The 22,414-nt window shown below is 41.2% G+C and overlaps 1 protein-coding gene across 4 annotated transcripts; it reads right to left on the bottom strand.

The window, feature by feature from the left end:
• Positions 1-4,251: 4,251 nt before the first annotated feature.
• Positions 4,252-19,466, bottom strand: LOC141786993 (uncharacterized). 4 transcript variants are annotated; one of them, XM_074665308.1, is made up of 9 exons: positions 18,968-19,466; positions 18,670-18,738; positions 18,557-18,590; positions 7,834-7,905; positions 7,508-7,639; positions 6,422-6,478; positions 5,806-5,957; positions 5,024-5,068; positions 4,252-4,924 (listed from the first exon to the last, which is right to left on the bottom strand). In XM_074665308.1, the coding sequence occupies exons 2-9, from the start codon at positions 18,703-18,705 to the stop codon at positions 4,811-4,813; spliced, it is 642 nt and encodes a 213-aa protein (XP_074521409.1). In that variant the 5' UTR covers positions 18,706-18,738; positions 18,968-19,466; the 3' UTR covers positions 4,252-4,810. The 4 variants fall into 4 exon arrangements, with proteins under 4 accessions (XP_074521409.1, XP_074521407.1, XP_074521410.1 ...); XM_074665306.1 differs by lacking the exon at positions 18,557-18,590; XM_074665309.1 differs by lacking the exon at positions 18,557-18,590 and having other exon boundaries at positions 7,556-7,639.
• Positions 19,467-22,414: the final 2,948 nt, after the last annotated feature.

Here is a 22,414-nt window from a genome sequence, read left to right as displayed (position 1 = left end):
CGCCAAAAGATTACAAATTCACAGTAAACAAGGTACACACTGTGGCCTTGGAGAATCTGGTGAAAGAAAAACCCAACTTTAAATATCCGTCGTTACCATTGTGCAAAATACGTAGGGGTCTGAGACCCCAAAATTGATATATGAGACCTGCTAAAAGGCTCAACGGCAACATTTCCAGAGGTCTCTTAAGAAGTACATTTCGCCATACATCGTTTAGCTGAGTTCATATGTTCACATTAGTGTGTGTTTGTGGACACATGCCCCTGAGGGATACGTGAGTGTCCTGTTTGGTTGCAGAGCAGAGCAGTTGTCCTGTAGCTGCCTGCATGGTTGCGCGTTCACAACTCTCCTCCGCTCTCTACAAAGCGCATGGCAATGTTCCACCCCGATGCACACAAAGGATAAACAAACATGTGTGTACGCACACACAGAGACGAGCATGCAGACAGCATCAGGGAAAATAATGATGAAACTACAGTGCATTTGTTTCCATAATTTTTGTGCTCAGTGCTAATTCAGACATGTAGTTTCTCTTCTTGGGCCTCACAGTTTGAAAACCACTGATTTAAATAAATGTGAAGTTAGGTCCAGAGTTTATTCAAGGCTGTTGTGGCTGACCAAGCTTCACAACCTACTCCTACCACAACCAGCATTTAACAGCAAAACAGTCAAAAACACAAACACTGGTCCTGAATCACGTCTCACAAGAGCAAGAGTGGAGCCACATATTTCTGTACAAAACTCTTTAAGCGCTTACTAGCTCCAACTACGTGTCTTCCTCTTGAATATTTAATTAGCCAGCATCAACTCCCAGTTCTCATGCATGCGTCACATGGGCTGTGAAATGGGAGTGAGTGCTTCAAATTGGCAGCTCAGCCCCACCCCCCAGTCTCTGCTCCACGTACTCTACTTATGCTGCATTTGTATTCAGAACTGGAAAGTCTGGAGTGGGAATGGCGTCACCGCCGAGTTTAGCATTCCAGTTGCTTGCCATAACAGTAGTATTTCTGTATATCAACATTAAATAATACTATATACATGGCTGACTTATTGCAACAAACATTAGTCAGAAATTCTAAAATTAAGAGAATCTAACAGGAGCTTAGTTACTATTTACCCTGGAACCTCAGAATATCCAACTTAGAACTCAGGGATAGTGTGAGTGCTCCAGCTTCCAAGTTGGAAATTCTGACCTTGGTGGGGGGCATTCAGTTGGGTGTTCCCACTCGGAACTTGGAAATTCCAACAAATGCAGCACTGGAATAATGGAGAAATGTTGTGTACTGGGCGTTCGTGTAGTGACGTAATGACTACACGACACGCCCACTAGATAAGACGGAAATCACAGAAAAACACGCGAGACACTGTTGAAAGTTTATAAAAAGGAAGAAGACAAAAAATAAGAATGAGCCATGGAAAGATTATCACTATTATTATGTCAAGAATTGAATAGACATATTTCTGTGTGTGCTGCAACATTTAATAACTTTAATCTTCTTTTTGGACAGTGAATTGAAAAATGATGAAAAAAAACCCCTGGTGCAGCACCTGTCAGGGGAGGCAGCACTCAAATTAAAAAGTTTCCAGCTGAAAATGGAAAGAGCCCTCTCTTCTGAGGCTTTTCTCAGCCATTTATGATATAAAATATAGATTGGGAAGCTTTGAAACATGTTGCATTTTTATTATTTGCATAGCAACATGCAAGTTTTACATTTCACAGAGCCATCGCACTAATAAATGGGAACAAATATTACAAGCTTCACTGAAAACATTGAGAGCCGCATCCCTGCGTCCAGAAATTGCCTGGACGCATGCGCTCTCTTCCAGCTTCCTCCCACGGTTCCACACAATAATGAACTCATAATCTCAAATATATATATGTATACATTTATCATACATAAATATATATATACATATATGTTTGTATTTTAGCTAATTAATTCTTGTCCCGAGTTGTTTCTTTAATTATTATCATTATTTTGTGGCAGAGTCAAAGAATATTAACATTTCAACGCTTTAAAATCAATTCATTATAAGGCAACAAGCAAAACGGTATTGAGTGTAAAAGCAGAGCAGAACATTCAAAGTTTAAATGCTACCCGGGCTCATATCTCTTTAAGAACAGTATAGTGGGCGTGTCATGTATTGACATCACTACGTGACACTCCCACTACATTATACCACCAGGGTTTTTTCTATCATTTTCAATTCACTGTCCAAAAAGAAGATTAAAGTTATTAAATGTTGCAGCACACACAGAAATATGTCTTTTCAATTCTTTACATAATAATAATGATAATCTTGATAAACCTTGGCTCATTCTTATTTTTTGTCTTCTTCCTTTTTTTAACCTTTAACAGTGTCTCGCGTGGTTTTCCGTGATTTCCGTCTTATCTAGTGGGCGTGTCGTGTAGTCTTTACATCGCTACACAACACGCCCACTACACGACGCGCCCACTACACGACAGGCCTCTGTCTTGCAAGCCGCAGACAGATACACTTGGATTAATGGCCACTTATCAATTTCATGTACGCCTAAAATGTGCTGTGATAGAGAGAGAGTGCTTCTGATTGGCTGCTAAGCCCCATCCCTACTCCAAGTCTCAGCTGCACTTGTGCAGTGAAATTTGATCATTCTTTTGTGTGTGTGTGTGTGTGTGTGTGTGTGTGTGTGTGTGTGTGTGTGTGTGTGTGTGTGTGCGTGTGAGTGTGTGTGTGTGAGTGTGTGTGTGTGTGTGTGTGTGTGTGTGTGTAAATTATACTTGTTTTTGCAGCTAGGTGAGGTCCTGACCGTATGAGAGGCAGATTTTGCAAGATTTTAAACTGCAGTTATAGAGCAAAAACCTTTATGGCAATGCAGTGAATAGCACAAGGCTTTGATACACATATATGCATTTTAAGCCTGTACTGTTAAAAATGAGCGAGTTAAAAACGGGGTACAGAGAGAACAATCATGTCCTGGAGGGCAGACAATTCACCTTGTAGCAGATGGGAAGATTTCCTACACTCCTGTCAGACTGAAGCTCTCTGAGCAAAAACTGTCTCTCAGAAGAGTTAAGAAAGGATTCCAAATGAAGGAGGAAGGCGGTAAATCATGTCTGAAGATTGAGGTATGAAGACGTAGACATTTTTACAAAAAAAAAAAAAAAAAAAAAGGTGGAATCTGTGACTGCAGCGCACTCTGAGTTGCCACATCATGTGCTTATCTCTTGTGAGAACGCTTTAATCATCATGTTGCTTGAACAGTGATATCTCACAAACTGTAGAAGGGCATAAAGCTAAAGACATCCATTCAGCTGCGAGTGTGACTCTGTGACGGCGTGCACTCCGTCATGGAGGGGGAGTGTGTAGGGGGCCCATAGAGGGTGCGTCTCAATGCGTTAACTTGGTGCTTCCTCCGTCCTATCTCCTCCACGACATCAGAAGTACTTTCCCAGTCACCATTTTGAAGACTGTCCCAAAGCGACAGAGGAGAGAGGAGAGAGGCTGGAGGGGACTGATCGGAGGAGTTATAATCGAGGAGACACGAGAGCCGGCTTTGGGGAAGTCTTTTCACTGACAGACACGCCCCCATATAGAATATCACTCTCTGATTGGACACTGCAGCGGGTCAGACCTTACATGACACTTCACAAACGCAACAGAGTTTAATGAGAGAAAAGTCGAGCTGAAAACAGGCACAGAGGATCATTTAGAAACTGATCATAAATCTGGTAATACAGTGTTCGCTGTGAGTTTAAAGCACAAAACACTGAACACAACCATCATCAAATCAATTTAACAGAGGATTAATACAAAAAACTGACTGATAAATAAAATCTTCCTGAGACACAATAAGGTGGGTTACATTAATAAGCTTCAGAGTTCACAGCCAGATGGGCTCTACAAAGGCTAAATAATTCATAAATAATCTTACAATTACGCATTTTACCGGAAAAGTGATCCATGAGCTTTTAAACAGCACACAGAATAAACAGAGAGCAGGTTTTCTTCATGGTAACGTGTGTGTTTAACAGGTTAAAAACACGGATAAATCTCTGTCACTGTTTCTGTTTGATCAGAGTTATTACAGCGCACATGTGCAGACGCGCAAACAGCTGTTAGATCTGACTGACAGATGATCCAGAGGTGATCAGCTGATGCCGTCATCACTGAAACACGTCGCTTCATGTGACGCTCTGAAGGAGAGGATGTCCCATTGCTCTAAAAACGAATCTCCTCCATCCTCTCTCCTCTCTTCATTTCCTCGCGTCTCTCCCATGCATCTCTGGTGGGAGGGACTAAGACGCAAGTGAATGACGCAAGTGGAGGAAGGAAGGATGGAACTTTGGAGCTTTGAGACGCACCCAGAGACGCACCAATTGTGTCATCTTTGTTGTATGGCCTTTGTCTTTTTCTTACTGCCCTCTGCTGGTTTGGGGGTGCAGTGCAGTCCCTTTTATCGCTTCTCAGCACTGCTTTGGTTTGTTTAATCTTCATGAGACTAAAGCTGCTGAGGAAATGCAGACAACAAGGGGGAATTTATGTTTTTGGTCCTTTTGGTTGAAAAGCACCCTCAGAAAGTGATGTTCCAGAGGCACCTGAACTCTAGGGGGACAGTCAGAACTACTCTCTGGCCTGAATAGGCTCAGAGGGGTCAGGGTATTGGGGTTAGTGAGGAGCATGAGGAACTGTCTGATGATACATACATACATACCAACACAGTGAATGTTTTAAAGGAAAACAAAGGTTTGTAACGAAAACTGAAAGAGTTTGGTCAGAAAGCCTTGTGCACAGAGCTTTTTCTGCTGTGGAGGACAGAAAGACAAACTTACACCTCTTCAATGGTTAAATCTGGTTTCCACAACAGCTCAGTAGGAGCAGTGATCTCGTAGGTCTCACAGAAATCCCTCGGTTTCCAGTTGATAAATTTATTTTCCCACCACTTAAAAGAACAAGATGTAAAGTTCAGTTAGTTGAGTCATATGGTCTTTTAACAAAAAAGACCAAAAAGTCAAACAAAAAGTCTTTAGAGTGAACTCACCATCATCATCCAAAAGTAAGAAACTAATTCCTGTTCCTTTTCTTTCTACGAGGAGAAACAAGAAAGTCCTGATCAAGCCTCAAAGGTCAGATAAACCTACATTTAATTATCATAAATGCCAGCAACAGCTTTAAAAAAAACATTAGCAACAACAAAATTCTGAAAAAGCTGAGTCATGTCAAAGAAGAAGCAGGAGAAACTATGAGTCATTATCAACAGGTTACATGAGTGAGTCGAAAAAAATGAGCCTCCAGAGAGGATTTCATCATCTGCACAACATGATATCATGAGAGGATGAGAGAATCTGGAGAAACCTCTGAACAACAGGGACAAGAACCAAAACTATGACCAGATGGACCTCAGGCAGCTCTGCATTAAAAACAGACATGACTCTGTTGAGGAGATCACTGCATTCATGAAAACAGACATAACTCTGCAGAGGAAATCACTGTATCAATAAAACAGACTTTACTCTGTAATGGAGATCCTTGAAAACTTTTGGGAGAAAGTTAGGGTTAGGGAGTCTTTCTAAAATAATTCACAAGTAATTTATGTTAGAGACAAAAGAAAGGAAAGACAAACTGACTGATGAGAAAGAATGACTGCTGTGTTGAAATTAGTGGATGACTTGAGGTCTAGAAACTGGACTTCATCCATTGGTCCATGGTCCAACTAAACAGAGTGAGTTTGAGATCTACTCCCACAGACATTAATCCATAAAGCAGTAATATGGCTTCGGCAGAAGACAAAAAAAATAATAATTGAAGGTTAAAAACACTTACCACGTCTAAAATGCTGTAGAGGTTTATAAACAGCATTACATTTGTGGGGCTCCTGATATGTTTGGTTGGGCGGGTCCAGTAAAACTTGACTTTGTCCGATAAATGAAAGTAATTTACGATGTTGGTATAATTACAATGATCTGGCCAATCACCTACAGAGAAGACAAGACATTTTCATTAAAACAGTAATTTCCCTGTAAAAGAAGCAGTCATTAAGTCTGACTGTAAACTGGAGAGTAGTCACTTCATGTTCCTGTTCCTGGTTTGAATAAAACAGTTCTGTGAACTGCAGTAACTAATGACTGAGAAGAGTCACAAAGCATACAGTGACTTCTTTTCCAACTCAGCATGGCAGAGTGTGTGAACATAGCTGTACCCAGAGTCAAGAGGAAGATTGAACAGAAGAGCAGCTTGTGGCTTTAATTCAAAGAAAATGACTGAACATTAAGTTTTTCATTCAGCTCCAGTGTTTGGTCAAACGAGCTAAATGTCATGGGAATTAATCAAAAACTTGATAACTGTGAACAAGATTACATAAAACAGTCTGTATGTAATACAATAAAATTTGAATAATAACCTTCATTTATGAATCACTTTAACAAATAAAGGATCATACCTTCCTCAGAGTCGTACTGATCATCAGGAGGCTGAGTGTGATTGGAGCTGCTTCCACCTGACACAGAAAGAGTTCACAGGTTTTCATGTTGTCGTTATTTTCATGTTTATGTATTCAAGCAGGCTTTTGGAACCACAAGGTGAAGGTGATCAGCAGACCTCAGGGACCGCGGTGGAGTGTAAATATTTAAAAGGTCAGGTACTGAGGTGCTGATCCATGTAAAGATTTAAACACAAACAATAAAAATTTAAAATGAAATCCAAAATAAATGAGAGGGTCCAGCTGCAGACCTCCACTCTCAGCCGATTAACGGCTGCTCCAACGAATCGGAAGCCAGCTCCAATGTGAGACGGATGTGACGTAAAACTGTTCCCTTTTTTCAGTATTACATGTCTGATTGGCTATTCCACCTCCAGCTCCTCTGACGTAAGACAATCCTATTGGCCCTCGTTTATCAATCTTGGTGAGAATTTGCGCAGATCTGGGTGTAAAAATCAGTTTACCAATGTTCACGTGTGATTTATGAAACGTGCATACCAGGACCAATCACGGCGTACGCCTGATCAGCTGTTGATAAATGCGGCGTCTGAAAACAACCGGTTACATAACACGCCCCTAATTATTCAAGGTAAAGCTGGCCGAACCCAGGGCCGGTCCTACACATTTTGGTGCCCCAGCGAGATTGGCATTTGCGTGCTCCCCCTGGGTGCCCCCCCCCAACAAACATTACTCAGACATCACCACGAATTAAAGAACACAAACATGTTTTTTTTATTTTCTGGCTCATATAACAAAGTCAGTTTTACTCCTTTAAGGAGGTAAGAGAAAAAAATACAAATAAAATGCTAAAACAGTCTTCAAACAAGATAATTGTGCATTGGATGTCTCATTCACATTTATAGAGGTCATATAGTGAAGTTTTAACAAAATTACTAACAAAGTCAGCCAGTCCTAGTGGCAGTAAACATTTTTGTATGCATAGAAAAGGTGCTATTCAATACTCTTTGTATCACATCAAAGTCAGTTTTACTCCTTTAAACACGGATGATAAAATAAAATGTATAATGTTAAAATAATAAAACAAACATTTGGTTGAACAACATGTTTCAGAGAGTGGTGTAGATGGGAGATCACCAGATGTTTGGGCTAGAGGAGCTGCACAGTGTGTGTCAGTGGAGGAGGTGCTGGATGTTGGGGATGTTGGAGCTGAAGGTGCAGCTGTAAACAAAGCACATTCATGCTCTTACACCACTGCATTGTCTTTTGTGTACAGTAATGTTACTGCACATAAACAAAACAAATACAATTTATTAAATTTGACTAAATCCTACATGTAATAGCAAGGTGTAACTGTAAACTACACCAACTTATCAATTACACGAGACCACAAATAATTGGCTGGAGTTACTTACATGCTTCAGAGAGTGGTGTAGAAGTCCCTTCTCCTCCAGGAGTTGGGGGCTTCAAGAATTTGCTGAGTGTGTCTGTACGAACACAGGTACAGTTATTAGCCTAGCAAAAGCATGTATAGCTGCACAGTACAAACAATTTAAATCATTTTTGTAATTGATAATTGTAGTCACATTATCACTGATATAATGGGGCAGCCTGCTACTAATTTTGAGACTCAAGGCAAGCATGATGACAAGGGTTTGGGTTTGTACCTCTGCAATGCAGGTGTAAAGTAGTAACCTAGTTTTTAGTAATAAAACTACTAAGCCCAAACGTGAGGAATGAGCATTCATCTCAATCTGTATGAATCTATCAATAGCCCATCATAACATTGCATTATCTAGCTAGCTTTACCTTTAGCTTTACTACTTTTATTATTACTTTATTACTTAGCTAACACTAGCGTTAGCGCCTGTCAGCCTAAAATAACACAGAAACGCAAAACAGCGCTTTGTTGACATAGCTTACCTCTTAATTGGGCTTTCCTTTCCTCCTTCTCTTTTCTCCGTTTTCTGCCCTGCGCACCTGAGGGTTTGTGCCTTTTCATTTTTAAAGAACGCTACCTGTCTGCCTGATATGATATGCGCGGCGGCAGCGGCACCAACATAGGGTGCGTCTCAATGCGTTAACTTCGTGCTTCCTCCGTCCTATCTCCTCCACGACACCGGAAGTACTTTCCCAGTCACCATTTTGAAGACTGTCCCAAAGCGATAATTGCGCTCAGAGGAGAGAGGAGAGAGGAGAGAGGAGACTGATCGGAGGAGCTATGATCGAGGAGACACGAGAGCCGGCTTTGCGGAAGTCTTTTCACACGCCCCCATATGGAATATCACTCTCTGATTGGACGCTGCAGCAGCTCAGACTTCACATGAAACTTCACAAACACAACGGAGTTTAATGAGAGAAAAGACGAGCTGAGGACGGGCACGGAGGATCATTTAGAAACTGATCATAAATCTGGTATTAAAGGGTTCGCTGTGAGTTTAGAGCACAAAACACTGAACACAACCATCATCAAATCAATATAATCAGAGGATTAATACAGAAAACTGACTGATCAATAATATCTTCCTGAGACACAATAAGGTGGGTCATATTGATAGTAATATAACCCACTTTATCTGATCGTGAACTCTGAAGCTTCAGAGTTCACGATCAGATTGGCTCAAGATAAAGGATAAATAATTCATAAATAATCTCACAATTACGCATTTTACCGGAAAAGTGATCCGTGAGCTTCTAAACAGCACACAGAATATACAGAGAGCAGGTTTTCTTTATGGTTACGTGTGTGTTTAACTGGTTAAAGGAACAGACAAATCTCTGTTACTGTTTCTGTTTGATCAGAGTTATTACAGCGCACGTGCCCAGACGCACAAACAGCTGTTAGAGCTGACTGACAGATGATCCAGAGGTGATCAGCTGATGCCATCATCACTGAAACTGGTCGCTTCATGTGACGCTCCGAAGGAGAGGATGTCCCATTGCTCTAAAAACGAATCTCCTCCGTTCCTCTCTCCTCTCTTTATTTCCTCGCGTCTCTCCCATGCATCTCTGGTTGGAGGGACTAAGACGCAAGAGAACGACGCAAGTGGAGGAAGGAAGGATGGAACTTTGGAGCTTTGAGACGTACCCCATGTAGTTGTGTTTACGCGCACGTCTTGATTGGGCTGCGGTTGCCAGTTGTGCAGAGACATATCCCCCCCCACTAAAGCAAGCAGCAGCAGCATCGTGTCTCTGTTCAAGTGCATCAGCCAGGCCAGATGAAATATTGTAAATAAAAAGTGTATTTATTCTTGCTTATTTGTTCATTGTGTAGAAAAGGAGGGGGGCACCTGGGCGCCCAAATATTCTTATTTTTATTTTTTATTTTTTTGTGAGGCGCCCCAAGCACACCTGGCGCCCCAGGCAAGAAACTGCTTCGCCTGTAGGACGGACCGGCCCTGGCCGCACCCACGGAATTTACGACATGGGGTGCTTCCCAATGTGCCAAAAAAATGCAGTCTCCTATCTCCTCTCTCCTCCGCGACACCGGAAGTACTTTGTGAGCAGCCATATTGGAGGACATTCCAAAGTGCCAAATGTGCTTGGAGGAGAGAGGAGAGAGGAGAGAGGAGACTGAGCTGGAGGAGGCATAATCGAGGAAACACAAGTGCAGGCTTCGCGGAAGTCTTTTCACTGACAGACACGCCCCCATGTAATGTATCAGAGCCGGCCACAAAGCGTCAGCTGTCCACATGTGTGAAACGTGAGCACCATGGAGCAAGATACGCTGTTTAAGTGTAAAGCCTGGCTCGCACTTCAGGATTCTCGCCCCGATTTAACCCAGATTCGGTCCTCCCCACAATCAGGGATAAAAATCTGGTCGGAGACTTAAATCAGCCCCGACGTTCGGCAAAGATTATCTTCTAGTGTGAGCGGTTGACAGATGAATCTTTAGCCCCACGATCGTCTCACAGACTCGTCGGAGCTGCCCCGATAATTTTCAAACATGTTTGATATTTATCTGGATGATTACAACATTCATTCTCACTGAGGATGACAACAAACAATTAGAAAGAGCCCCAGAGACCGGACAACAGACAACAAGGCTTAAAGTGAAACTGAAAGGCTCCGGGTCAGCTGACTGCGCGCTCCACTGGCTCACTCCAGCCAGTTCAATAATGCCTTTAAAAATAACACATAACCACGCCATTTTCATACAGTAGCAAACTGTTGTTTTCTCAGTGATGGGTGTGAGATCATGCCATTATTGGCTGATACAGCAACAGTTTCACCTCTGTCCCTCTGCGTGCGCGTAATGGATGAAAGGCACCGCTGCAGACAGCTCTGCTTCTCTCTCCTCCTGTCCCACCAGTGAGCTAAGCAGTGTTTATAGCAGAATAAACACATTATTTATGAACACAAAGTGGCCCCAACATAAGAATTAAAAACTATCACCCTGGGCCTGGGAAAACGTGACATTTTTCTTTTTCATTCATGAACATATTCATGTTAAACTGATTTAAAAGTGAATATGAATTTTCCATGGTCGAGCGCCCTGTTGTTTACATTATTTTCCTTAATTTAGTTTCTCCCGTGCGTTCAGACCGGTTTATCCAGCTGTGATGCTGTCATCACTAAAATACGTCGCTTCATGTGACGCTCCGAAGGAGAGGACATCTCAATGCTCATAAAATGAACCTCCTCATCTCCTCTCTCCTCTCTTCGTTTCCTCACGTCTCCGGCATGCATCTCTGGTGGGCGGGACTAAGACGCAAGTGGAGGAGGCAAGTGGAGGAGGCGTGGATGGAACTTTGGAGCTTTGAGAAGCACCCATGGAAGGACGCATTACGGGGAAAAAGGAACTTCTCCATGCCTGTAATCGGCAACGCTATAGCAGCAGAGGTAGAGAGGAAATGACACGTTGCTGCGTTGTTCGGCAGTCGGAAAATAGAGCGAATCAGAAAAAAAATCATCTGCAAGGAAATCACTGCAGTAATTCAGCAGCGTGGATGTGACAAACTAGAATACATCTGAGTTTGAAACATTTAATTTACACATCGTTTGTTTACACCTTGGTTAAGTAATCCTTGTTGTCTGACTGTTAGAAGCCACAATATTGGTTATTGTTTCCATTCAGGACCAGAAACGTGGAAAGTTGTCTTTCAAAGATGTGTTTGAGCTCTTAAAGAAGCTGCAGACTCCAGCCTGAACCTGAACCTGTCACAGACTGAGGAGGGAGTGGAGCTGAAGTGTGTCATTCGTGCGCAGTTACACACAGGTAGTCCGGAGATTTATTCGTACCATGAGACGAGCACATAGGTTGTGATCTCATGTAAATGAACGTCCTTCGTAAGGATCAATATATTGATCCTTACAATATTATCATTTACATCATCTTCACGGTAAATCCTGTAATCAATACCGCTTCCTTAAAATAAAAACCTTTTTTAAAAGTTTGATCCAGCGTCGTCTGAATGTTCTCTGCGGAGACTTTATCATGGACATGGGAGTGCATTAAAAACTTATAACAGCCTCTCTATTTACACATTTTTCGGTAAACCGATCGAGGAAACATTTTTTGTAAACGTAGAAATCAGCTGACAGCTCCTGCTGTTCTTTCATAGCGAAGTATTTTATAGATTGGCGGAATAACAGTGAGCAGTTAAAAGCATTCTTGATGTCATATCTAATTCAAGGATCTAAATCTAAATAATCTAAGAACATGAGTTTTTAATTCTGAAAATGTTTTTGTTCATATGATCTAATAATTCTCCTTCACAGATGGATTTCCCTCGGCACAACCCGGCTCTCCACTGGCATGAACGACGCCCACGTTCAGATTGATAAATGCCGATCTGTGCGTGGAAAGGAGCGTACACTCATTTTTCAGGCATACGCACGTTTGATAAATGAGGGCCATTGGATTGTTGAAATTACTCTAATCGTATCACATAAACAAATATGAATAATGAAACAGACTTGAACTTATTTTACTTTTATGTGTTGAATATGATAAATTAATATCTTTAAACCTTGTATTGATGCTGCTATCTCCGTTGTACAGTTACAACAGCAGTTATGTAAAAGAAAGGTTGTGATAGGACTCTCAGGCAAATAAAACAATTGTGCATCTCAAATGAAAACGCTCAGGATCATTGCATAAAACGGAGGAGCTCACGCACTTATGTTGCTTTGCTCATAACCTGCATTTTGTAACTCTTATTTTAATGCAACACATGCAGAAAAATACGCATGTCTGCCCAAATTAACTTTTAAGACAATAATCTGGAGCGTTTTCTTTTCATTTCCTTAGTATTACGTCATTTCCTTCTGACAGTGGAGGAGTATATGACATCACTTCCTTCTGACGATGGAGGTGTAGAGTATCCAAGACAAGTCGGCTGAGAGTGGAGGTCTGCAGCTAGACCAGTCTTTTTCAACCCCATTTGAATTCCAGGCGACCCCATGTGGGCTTGCCTGGAATTCAAATGGGGTCGCCTGGAATTTCCAGCAGTTGATTCATTAAAAAAAAGAAATAATAAAAATTAAAAAAAAAAAATATATATATATATATATATTATTAATGATTGAATAGGCCCGTATATTTCATTTAAATTAAAACACCAAACATTTTCGTTTATAATAATAACTATTATGTAACTACTAATAATAATAATAAAACAAGTTTAACCCTCTCTACTGGATGTTACGTCAGACATGAGATGCGCTCTCCCCACCACACCACATTACTTTGAAAACAAAAAAACACAAATAAACAGACTCCCACTGAAAAAATCTGATATTGGTCTGCATTCACGCTTTATTTAGAGAATTTTCAGTGCGTTACTTTCACACAAAACACCGCTTAACAAGGCTCTAGTTCTCATTGTGTCGTAAAACAGTGCTACAGCAGCTGGCTACCTGGCTACGAGGCGCTCGCCCCTTGGTGTATCAGTCCGCACGCACAGCTTGACAGATATAAACAAACACAGGTAGTCTGCCAGGACGGAGAGACACAATGAGAACTAGAGCCTTATTAAACGGTGTTTTTGTATATATATATATATATATATATATATATATATATATATATATATATATATATATATATATATACTTGGCGCTACCCAAGTAGCTGCCTGTTGCAGCAGCTCTCTCGTCTTTGTCCGTTTCTTGTAATTTTTTCGTCTCTTTTTCGTCATCTTTGTATTTGGAGTGGATCATCACTTTGTATGGTTCATTGTCGGTCACGGACACCAAACTTTTTGTGTCTTCGGCGGTATTTTTTACTACTTTTCTCCTGTGTTTGTCTGGAGATCCTACATGTAACCATGGCTGCATTGTTTACATGCGAAATTTGCTGTTAGCAGCCTGTAGCATGTCAATGCTAACTAGTGTAGGGCTTGATGATTTCCCTCGAGCTGAGGAGGAGGCGGTGAGGACGACGTGCTGGTTCTCGGATGTGAGCTGGGAGGTGACGACATGGACCTGTCCTTCCATCCATCGTAGTTGGGAACGTGGGATCTCGCTCCGGGGGATGGATGAGCTAGCTGTGCTAACCCAGCGGCATCATGCTGTTCACGGACGTGGCTGATGGAGCAGACATTGGACGCCGCAACACATCGGAGGAGCTTCGCCTGCTGAGAGCAGACAGGATCCAGGAGACAGAGACTGAACAGACTGCTGGGGAGGCTCAGTCCTGGACCCTGTGGAGGTGGAGACTGGCTGGGCTGGAGAGTGGTGGACGAGTGGTGGACGGGATGTCGTCATCTAATTTCTTATGGACATTTTTGTACTTTCTATACTCTTTCTCACTTTTGTTTTCTTAAATGCTGCGGTGACTCCTGAATTTCCCCTCGGGGATAAATAAAGTATTTTCTATTCTATTCTATTCTATATATATATATATATATATATATATATATATATATATATATATATATATATATATATATATATATATATATATATCGAAATCTATTACATGAACAAAAACAATCATTTGTTTTAGGTGTCTGGGGTCGCCCGAAACTTTTGATGTAAAAATGGGGTCACAGCCCAAAAAAGGTTGGGAACCACTGAGCTAGACACTCTTGAAGCAGTTTGTGGGGTTTCCCTGCTCTCTCTCTCAACTCTGCTTTGGGCTGAGCAGGAGCTCACTTTGTGAGCTTCACTTCATGTGATTATCAGCTGATCAGATCATTATAGTGATCACCAAGAAGCACTGCTGTTTTGCCTAACGTGGCTTCGCCTTACGCCGCCTGGTATTACTGGACTTTGCTTTGCTTTATATGTTTTGCCTTGACTCGGCTGGGCCATGGTACACCTGGGTTTGGCTGCCTGAGTCATATGTGTATCCTGCCCAGAACCAAACCTAATTGTCGTTGAGCCTGCTGAGTCTGAGCCGTACTTGTGCTCTCTCAGCCGAACTTAACTTGGCTCAGAACAACTGGGACTATTTGTTTTAAGTGTGTGAAAGTGAGTTAATTAATTTGATTTGGATTTCTTCTTTTGGATTTTGGTTCAGCACTGATTTGAGTCATTTTGTTTCTGTCTCCTTTTCTTCCTGGTTTGATATTTCCTTTTTCCCCTTTTGGTTTATTTGCTTATTTCCTTGTGCCTTAATTCTTTTGTTGTCATATTAGAACTTTGGACACAGTTATTTCTTTTGGTTTGTTTCTTTTGTGAATAACAGTTATTTCTGAGGGTTGGTTTGGGTACCCCAAGGGTAATGTGGTATTGACTGTTTATTTGTGGTAAAGTAATTTTGGTTCAGTTCGGTTCAGTTATCTGTTTTCTGTTATTTCTTTATTATCCAGTGTAGTAGTTGTGTTCAGGCTACTTTAGCAGTTACCTTTGGTGGCCTTAAATGTATTTTTGATTTATTTGTGGGTTAGTTGGGTTTTTGGTTTGTGTTAATTGAATTAATTTTCTCTCCCTCTCCTTATAGGACTGGAGTCTGGTGGTGGTGGTCCTGGGTTCCTGGTGGTGGTGTTCCCCCTCCTCGTGTGTGGTGTGGTTCTTCTTGAGTTTTTGCACAGTTCAGTGTGTGTTTTTCACAAGTTACTGGGTGTTCCCTTCCCCGTCACATCCCAATCCAGCCCACTGGTGAGCCCAGTCCTGCCAGGTCCCCTTTTTCCCTTGTTTTCTTGTCTTTTGGAGTGTGTGGGTGCTTTTTATGAATTAAACCTTTTAATCTGTTCTTGTTTGAAAAATAAAGTTTCTGTGTACTTTCTAATGTGAACCACGTCTCTGGTTCCTCTTTGTGGACTGACCTGTGTGCCTATCATCAGTGAAAGTGAACCCTTTCCCTGGGTGCAAGTCCAAGGGTGGCGTTGCCTGGCTCTATTATCAAAAGTAAATTAAGGGAAACTCAGACCCCGTCCACTCTAGAGAGAGTGTGTGTGTGCGTGTTTAGGCTGGTTTCTTTCACCTCCTCCACTCGCCACATTTTGATAACAGAGCTTTGCAACTTTTATATAACTGGTTGGTTGTTCCTTACTTGACCTACTGTTTTGAAGTATGAGGAACTGCAAGTTAAACTTCCATCCTGCCAAACTTCATTTTACAAAAAAGAGCAATAAGGAATATTAACAGAAGTCCATACAGAGCTCCCTTAAACCCCAGTATTCATTAAGTTACAGTTGCTGAAGCTTAATCATAGATTTCAACATGCTACAATTTATGTAAAAAGCTAATAAAAAGCTCTGACCATCAAACATTCACTACAAATTTAAAAAGGGAGAAAGCATTACAAGTTAAAAGGATTAGAAATATTTAAAAAATCAAGATCCAGAACCACGCTAAAGGAGCACAGTATTACAGTTAAAGGTTTCTCTTTATGGAACAACCAGGACAGGGACTCTAAGGAAACCAAATCATTCAGTATCTTCACAATACATGCATAAACAAATACAGGGATGAAAGATATTCTTAAACTTTCAACTTAAAATAAATAAATAAATAAGTCAATAAATAAGAATAAAACCACCAAAATATTACTGACAACCATGATACGATTTTTTTTAATTTTTTTTGTTGGGTTTTCTTTTTGTTTGATGTAAATTTGCATTTAGGTTGTAAATTGCTTTGCCTGTCTTCTTTCTGCAAAAAAGAATGAAGGCAAAGCTGAAAGGCATGCTGGCAGACAGTATTTTTGTTTTTATCTAATCATGTGTTTAACATTGAATGAATGAAGGGGCAGATACAATAAGACTTTTTCTCTTTTTTGCTCCTTTTCATTTGTTTGAGATTTGTGTTGTTTTTATATTGTACTTTTATTTTGTTGCAACATAAATTTAAAAAAAAAAAAGTTAAAATAAATAAACTAAGAAAAAAAAAACCCTCATCCATCTTTCAGTGAGAGCTGTCCCTTCAGCAGGCAGAGGACAACTGGTTTCTCTAGTCCATGACACACAGCGGCCCTCATTTATCAATCTGAACGTGGGTGTAGGGTACGCTCAAATCCCACACCAGGTCTGAGTTTGTGTTTGCAAGTTTCATGTCATTATTAGATCATATGAGCGTAAATCATTTTCAGACAGAAAAACAGAGGTTTACAGAGAAATATTTAAATATTAATAGTTAAATTAGATATGAAACAATAGTGGTTCTAACATTTCACTCCTCTTCTGTCAAGCTTTCACATACATCACTTATTAAAGAGCAGAGAGCTGTCAGCTGATTTCTCCATAAAATAAATAAAAAAAGATTACTCTATGGGTTTTAAAAATAAAAAAAAAAGAGAGGCTGTTATGTGCCACTAATGTTTTGTTTCTGTTTTATCTTGAGGCCACCTTGGACCTCCATACCTGCTTCGCTCCTGATCCCTGGCACCTCTGAGCTGGCTTCAAAAGCCACTGCTTGGCTCCTCCCACACTCTCTCCCACACTGCAGCCAGGATCAGCAGCAAGGCAGCAGCTCCTCTGAATCCTTTCTGGTCTTTTCTTTCAGTTTTTTGTAATAAATGATTGTTGAAACTTCACTTAATGTCTCCTATGTTGCCTCCCCTGAGCCAGGGTCGTAACAAGGCTGTTATCAGTTTTTAATACACCCCCATGTCCATGATAAAGTCTCCGCAGAGAACATTCAGAGGATGCTAAATCAAACTTTGAGCCAGGATTTTTTAAGGAAGCCGTATTGATTACAAAATATACTGTGAAGATGATTATTTCACTCCTCATAATCTTATCATGTAAACGTGAATTGTGTGTGAAAAAGTGACCGTTTCATATTAAATTGTGTTCATTTACATGGGATCACAAACAACCCGCTCGTCTTGTGGTACAAGTAATCATAAAACTCATTGACACACTTCTTGTCCAGGCACCAAATCAACCACGAATAAAGTTAATGGGATCAGTTTTTAGGTGCACTAGTTTGCAGAATTGAAAATGTTTTATCTGTATCTGACACACAGTGCAGGTTAGTCTGTCCCTCCACCACTTCTGCCTGAAACTAACGCAGAGCCGGTGAGAGCTCCTCTCCCTCCTCAGTCTGTGACAGGTTCAGCAGGAGGGGGTGGAGAACATCTCTGCAGTCACTGTGTGAGGGTCTCATCAGGTCCAGGATCAACCTTGACCTCAGCTTTTATAGACAGCCAGGAGACCTGGACTCTGTCAGGACCATGTGGTGCTTTAAGGGCATTTTGAGTGATATGGCAGACGGTGACCTGAAGTTTGGGAATGTGCTAAAACTATGATGTTTTTATTTATTTATTTATTTATTTATTCAATATTTCAACAGAAAGTTTGTTGAAATAATAATTTTGAGTTGAACTGAATTACTTGGGTAAATTGAGTAAGAGCAGCAAATAAAGTGGTTCAAAAAAAAAAAAAATCTGTCCGTCCGTCCGTCCGTCTGTCTACAGGGAAACATGCTATGCCTCAGGTTGTATTTCCATCCTTTTGCCATTGAAAGTTATTTCCACTCCTGTGGCTCTTTTCTTTTGATCTGGTTCAGATGAATGAGTGATTTATTGTTGCATTATGTGTGTGGTGTCAGTGACACTATCCAGCTGCTATCAGCCAATCAGAAACCACATTTGGTCAAACAGGCAGTTTGATATAAGAGCAAACTAAGCAGCTATGAAACAAACAAGATGACATAAACCTATAATATAGTCTGCACCAATCTGTCAACAATAACCTCCATTTATCATTCACTTTAACAGACAAACAAACACACAAAGGTCCGTACCTTCCTCAGACTGTGTGAATGGAGCTGCTTTCACCTGACACAGAAAGAGTTCACAGGTTTTTTTCTGTCATTATTCTTTATCCCACTGAGAAACAAAATCCCTTTCTACATACCGTCCAAGTGGCTCTGGTTGTAGGGACCTTCAGCATCAGGAGGCTGTGTGTGGTTGGAGCTGCTTCCACCTGACACAGAAAGCATGATCAGCTTCTGATTGAAGCATTCTATCTTTGCATATGCATCCCCTCTTTTCAACAATCAATGCTTTTCCTGCTCACAGAGCTCACAGCTCACTGACACACCATCAACACTTTGCTTCAATGAAATCAACTCTGCATGAATGTTTGTGAATAGTTGGAATCAAAATGTAGAGCTCCACAGCAGCATGCTTCAAAGAGAAGAGAGCCAGCTTACCCGTGAGGAGGAGCAGAAAGAGGAACCCTGCAAACATCCTGACCGTGGAACGTCTCCTGTCACTAAGGATCCCTGTCCCTCAGACTCTCTGCAAGATTCTGACTGTACACATCACTGCCTTGTTGTGGAAGAGGGCAGGCCACACCTACAACAAAAGCTTTTTTCCTTCCTCTAAATGGCATCAAGCTCAACCATTAGCACACTGTGGGTAAATCCATTTTCTCCTCCAAACAAAGCAGTTTACTCCTCTGCACATCCTCTGTGGTGGCTCCAAAGCTTACCAAGAAAAAGCTTTTTAATGGAAGAGCTTCACCCAGCAGCTTCCACACAGCCATGTGTCATTCCTCTTCAGTGCTGTTGATCTTTGAATCCAGTCTGTTTTGAACAGAGATCAAATCACTCCCTTAATAAAGACTTTGTAGACCACTTCAGGGGTCAGACTGACCAATGCAACAAAATCCCAGGGGAAGCAGCAAAGCAGCAGTCCCCAAACCAAAATGCATCTCTGCACTGCCAGCTGTATAAAGATCTCAAAGGCTGAAACCAGGTGAGCCTCTTTGATAAGAGCTCAATCCCAAACCACCCCCTACACACTACCCCTTCACTTCTGAGTGTAACTCCAAATAAAGTCACACTCCTGGCTGTGGAGGGCGCTCTTATTGAAGGGAGAGGGAACAAATATGACTGGCAGGAATGGGTGGCCCTCTTCACTTCACTGGGACACAGAATACTGGTCGCCATGGCAACAGAAAGACCCTCTCTGTGTATGGCTGTCAGAATAGAATAGTATAGAAAATACTTTATTTATCTCCGAGGGGAAATTCAGGAGTCACAGCAGCATTTAAGAAAACAAAAGTTAGAAAGTGTATAGAAAGTGCAAAAAGGTCCACAAAAAAATAGACAATGACAGCCCGTCCACCACTCTCCAGCCCAACCAGTCTCCACCTCCACAGGGTCCAGGACTGAGCCTCCCCAGCAGTCTGTTCAGTCTCTGTCTCCTGGATCCTGTCTGCTCACAGCAGGTGAAGCTCCTTCAATGTGGCATCGTGGTCCGATGTTTGCTCCGTCAGCCACGTCTGTGAACAGCATGATGCCACTCTGCCCTCCAGCAGCCCCTCTGCCGCTGGGCTAGCACAGCTAGCTCGTCCATACTACCGGAGATAGATCCCACATTCCTGTTACCGTCTCCCAAACATAATATAAACTGACTCCAGACCACAACATAAAAGGGACACCACAAGCAAGTTTTGAAGAAAAACAAGAATTTAATTTTATTTCAGACAAATCAATGTTCAACCAAAATGAAACAATAAACCAACAAGGACTGGAGACCCCGGCCGAAATAATCAAAAGATGGGAAGCTGCCGGGCCAATCATGCATTGGACCGTCGTACCCAACACCTTCCCCTAACCTAAAAACAACAGAAAAATCCTACTTCAAAGAAAACCCGATAACTGGACTACCTGAGATCTCCAGCCCAAACTAAAACAACAAAACCTGGGTGAGAGAGAGGAGACAAAAAAAGCACAAGTACAATGCAGTTATAAAATTTCACACAGGGATGAATTTTGTGCAAAGTTTTGAGAGTTTAGAGCACAATGAAGGCACATAATCTGGGATTAAAGAGTCTGAAGAAATAATAATCCTTATGGTTTCAAGAGGGCCTTCGCCCTGTTTTTAGGCTCAGGCCCTAATCAACCATCCCATCGCTAACCCCTATACGTGAACTAATATGTGAGAGCGTATTTTATCTATTTTCAGTTTAACACACAGTGTGTCAGGTTTCTTCTAAACACTCAGATCTTGATAATATCATATCTTACTCATATCTTGGTGGGAATTCACACAGTGGAGCCTGACTTTGGTCATGGGCTCCTTTTTTCAAATCAGCAAATACATTTATAGATACTACCTGTTAAATTACTCTGTTATTCATCATATTAAATCACAATACACACTTTAAATATCAACAAAGGAAAGTTTTCTGACCTGAAAGACACAACAGACACAGAAAGATCCTCTCCATCAAGGTGCTGCTCTGTGGACTGTGCAGGACCACAAAGAAACCCAGGGGTTATGAAGATCCCACTTTAGGTAAAAACATGTAAATTCACCAGCTCCTCATTTCCCTTGTCTTCATGACCCATCCTCAGTCTCCTTAATCCTCTCTGTGCTCTAGTTCCTCTGATGAGTCCTAGAAATGTTAAAGAAGGCTCACCAAGGTAAAACATGTGGCCCATCTTTTTAGAGTCTGAACTGTATCCAGATGGTGTTTACTGCGTGATGACAGCTCAGGCAGTGGCACAGTCTAACTTGGATGTCAGGATGTTGTATCTTTCTGAATGTTGGCCTTCACATCATGAATCAGGAGGAAAAACCTGCGATGATCCCAGAGCGAAAACAAACCCAGCCCTATTGAACAAGAAATAAAGGGTAGTCCACTCAAATATCCTCAAAGAAGCAGCTGGCTCTGTGGCTTAGTTTGCCTTTTATTGTGACGGCTGTGTTGATTACACCAACACAGGATCTAAAAGAGACTTATAAAACAGTTATGTTAATTATAATTTGAGTTCAGATTAAAAGGTTTTTAGATCATTTATACAGTGAATTACTGTTTCTGTTATCTGTTTCTATGGGGGTGAAATCTGGTTAAAAGTTGTCTGGTATGTGTCCAGCCTTTGCTCGATTCTCAGTCTGTTCCAAAATGAACACCACATGTTGAAATACGATAACTTTTCCCTGTTGCAGGAGCACGCAGAGTCTTTAATTCAACTTCATGTGTATGATGTACAAAACATTATGGAGTTTTTTTTCATTACTTAACTTCTGCACCAAAAAAACAAACAAACAAACAACAACAAAAAAATCATCAGATAAACACGGGATTGACTCTCCTTTCAAACACAGGAGACAGTAAAATTTATGCAGGATCCAACAGACATTAGTCATCCAGATGAATAGTTAAACGCTGGGAGCTTCCTGAAAAACAAGACGACAGAAGCTCATGTAGAGGACTGACAGCTGACCCTGGATAGTTAGTGTCTTCCTGTGGTGTGTACTCCCATACAAAACCTGAAATTCTGAAGAAATCTTTATTCTTTAATGATCTGTCAGAAAGTTTCCTGCTGATGACAACTATATTAAAGTTTCAGCCATACCTACTGGTCAAAAGCAGTACTACAATGAACTCTGTGGTTGAAACAATGGATGTGTGCTTGGCTTTGGGGCCAGGTCTCATGGACAATTCAACCTTCAAGCCGTAATGTAACATCTCAGTGTACAGCAGGGTCTCACATCCACTGTGTCCCCTCCTCACTCACTATGGTTATAAAACACTGTCACAACAAAAGTGACTTTGCTGTAAAATAACAGTAACATACTGTCTGCAGTGTTACCAGTGTTTTACTTTTTTTTTTTACATTCTTACACTATGTTCCCATATACAG

This window comes from Halichoeres trimaculatus, unplaced genomic scaffold (genome assembly GCF_033239565.1).
Source record: "Halichoeres trimaculatus isolate MK-OKI-2021-1 unplaced genomic scaffold, fHalTri1.1 fHalTri1_scaffold_101, whole genome shotgun sequence".
Taxonomy (NCBI): Eukaryota; Metazoa; Chordata; class Actinopteri; order Labriformes; family Labridae; genus Halichoeres; species Halichoeres trimaculatus.
Note: the sequence above shows the minus strand (reverse complement) of the source record. Positions and strands in the feature narration are given on the sequence as shown.

Coding starts and splice junctions, on each gene's coding strand:
- LOC141786993 (XM_074665306.1), bottom strand. CDS start 19,004: ATGTTTGCAGGGTTCCTCTTTCTGCTCCTCCTCACGG. Junction 7,906..18,669: donor CAACCAGAGCCACTTGGACG/GTATGTAGAAAG, acceptor GTGTTCGTACAG/ACACACTCAGCAAATTCTTG. Junction 5,958..6,421: donor TCAGTACGACTCTGAGGAAG/GTATGATCCTTT, acceptor TCTTCTCTGTAG/GTGATTGGCCAGATCATTGT.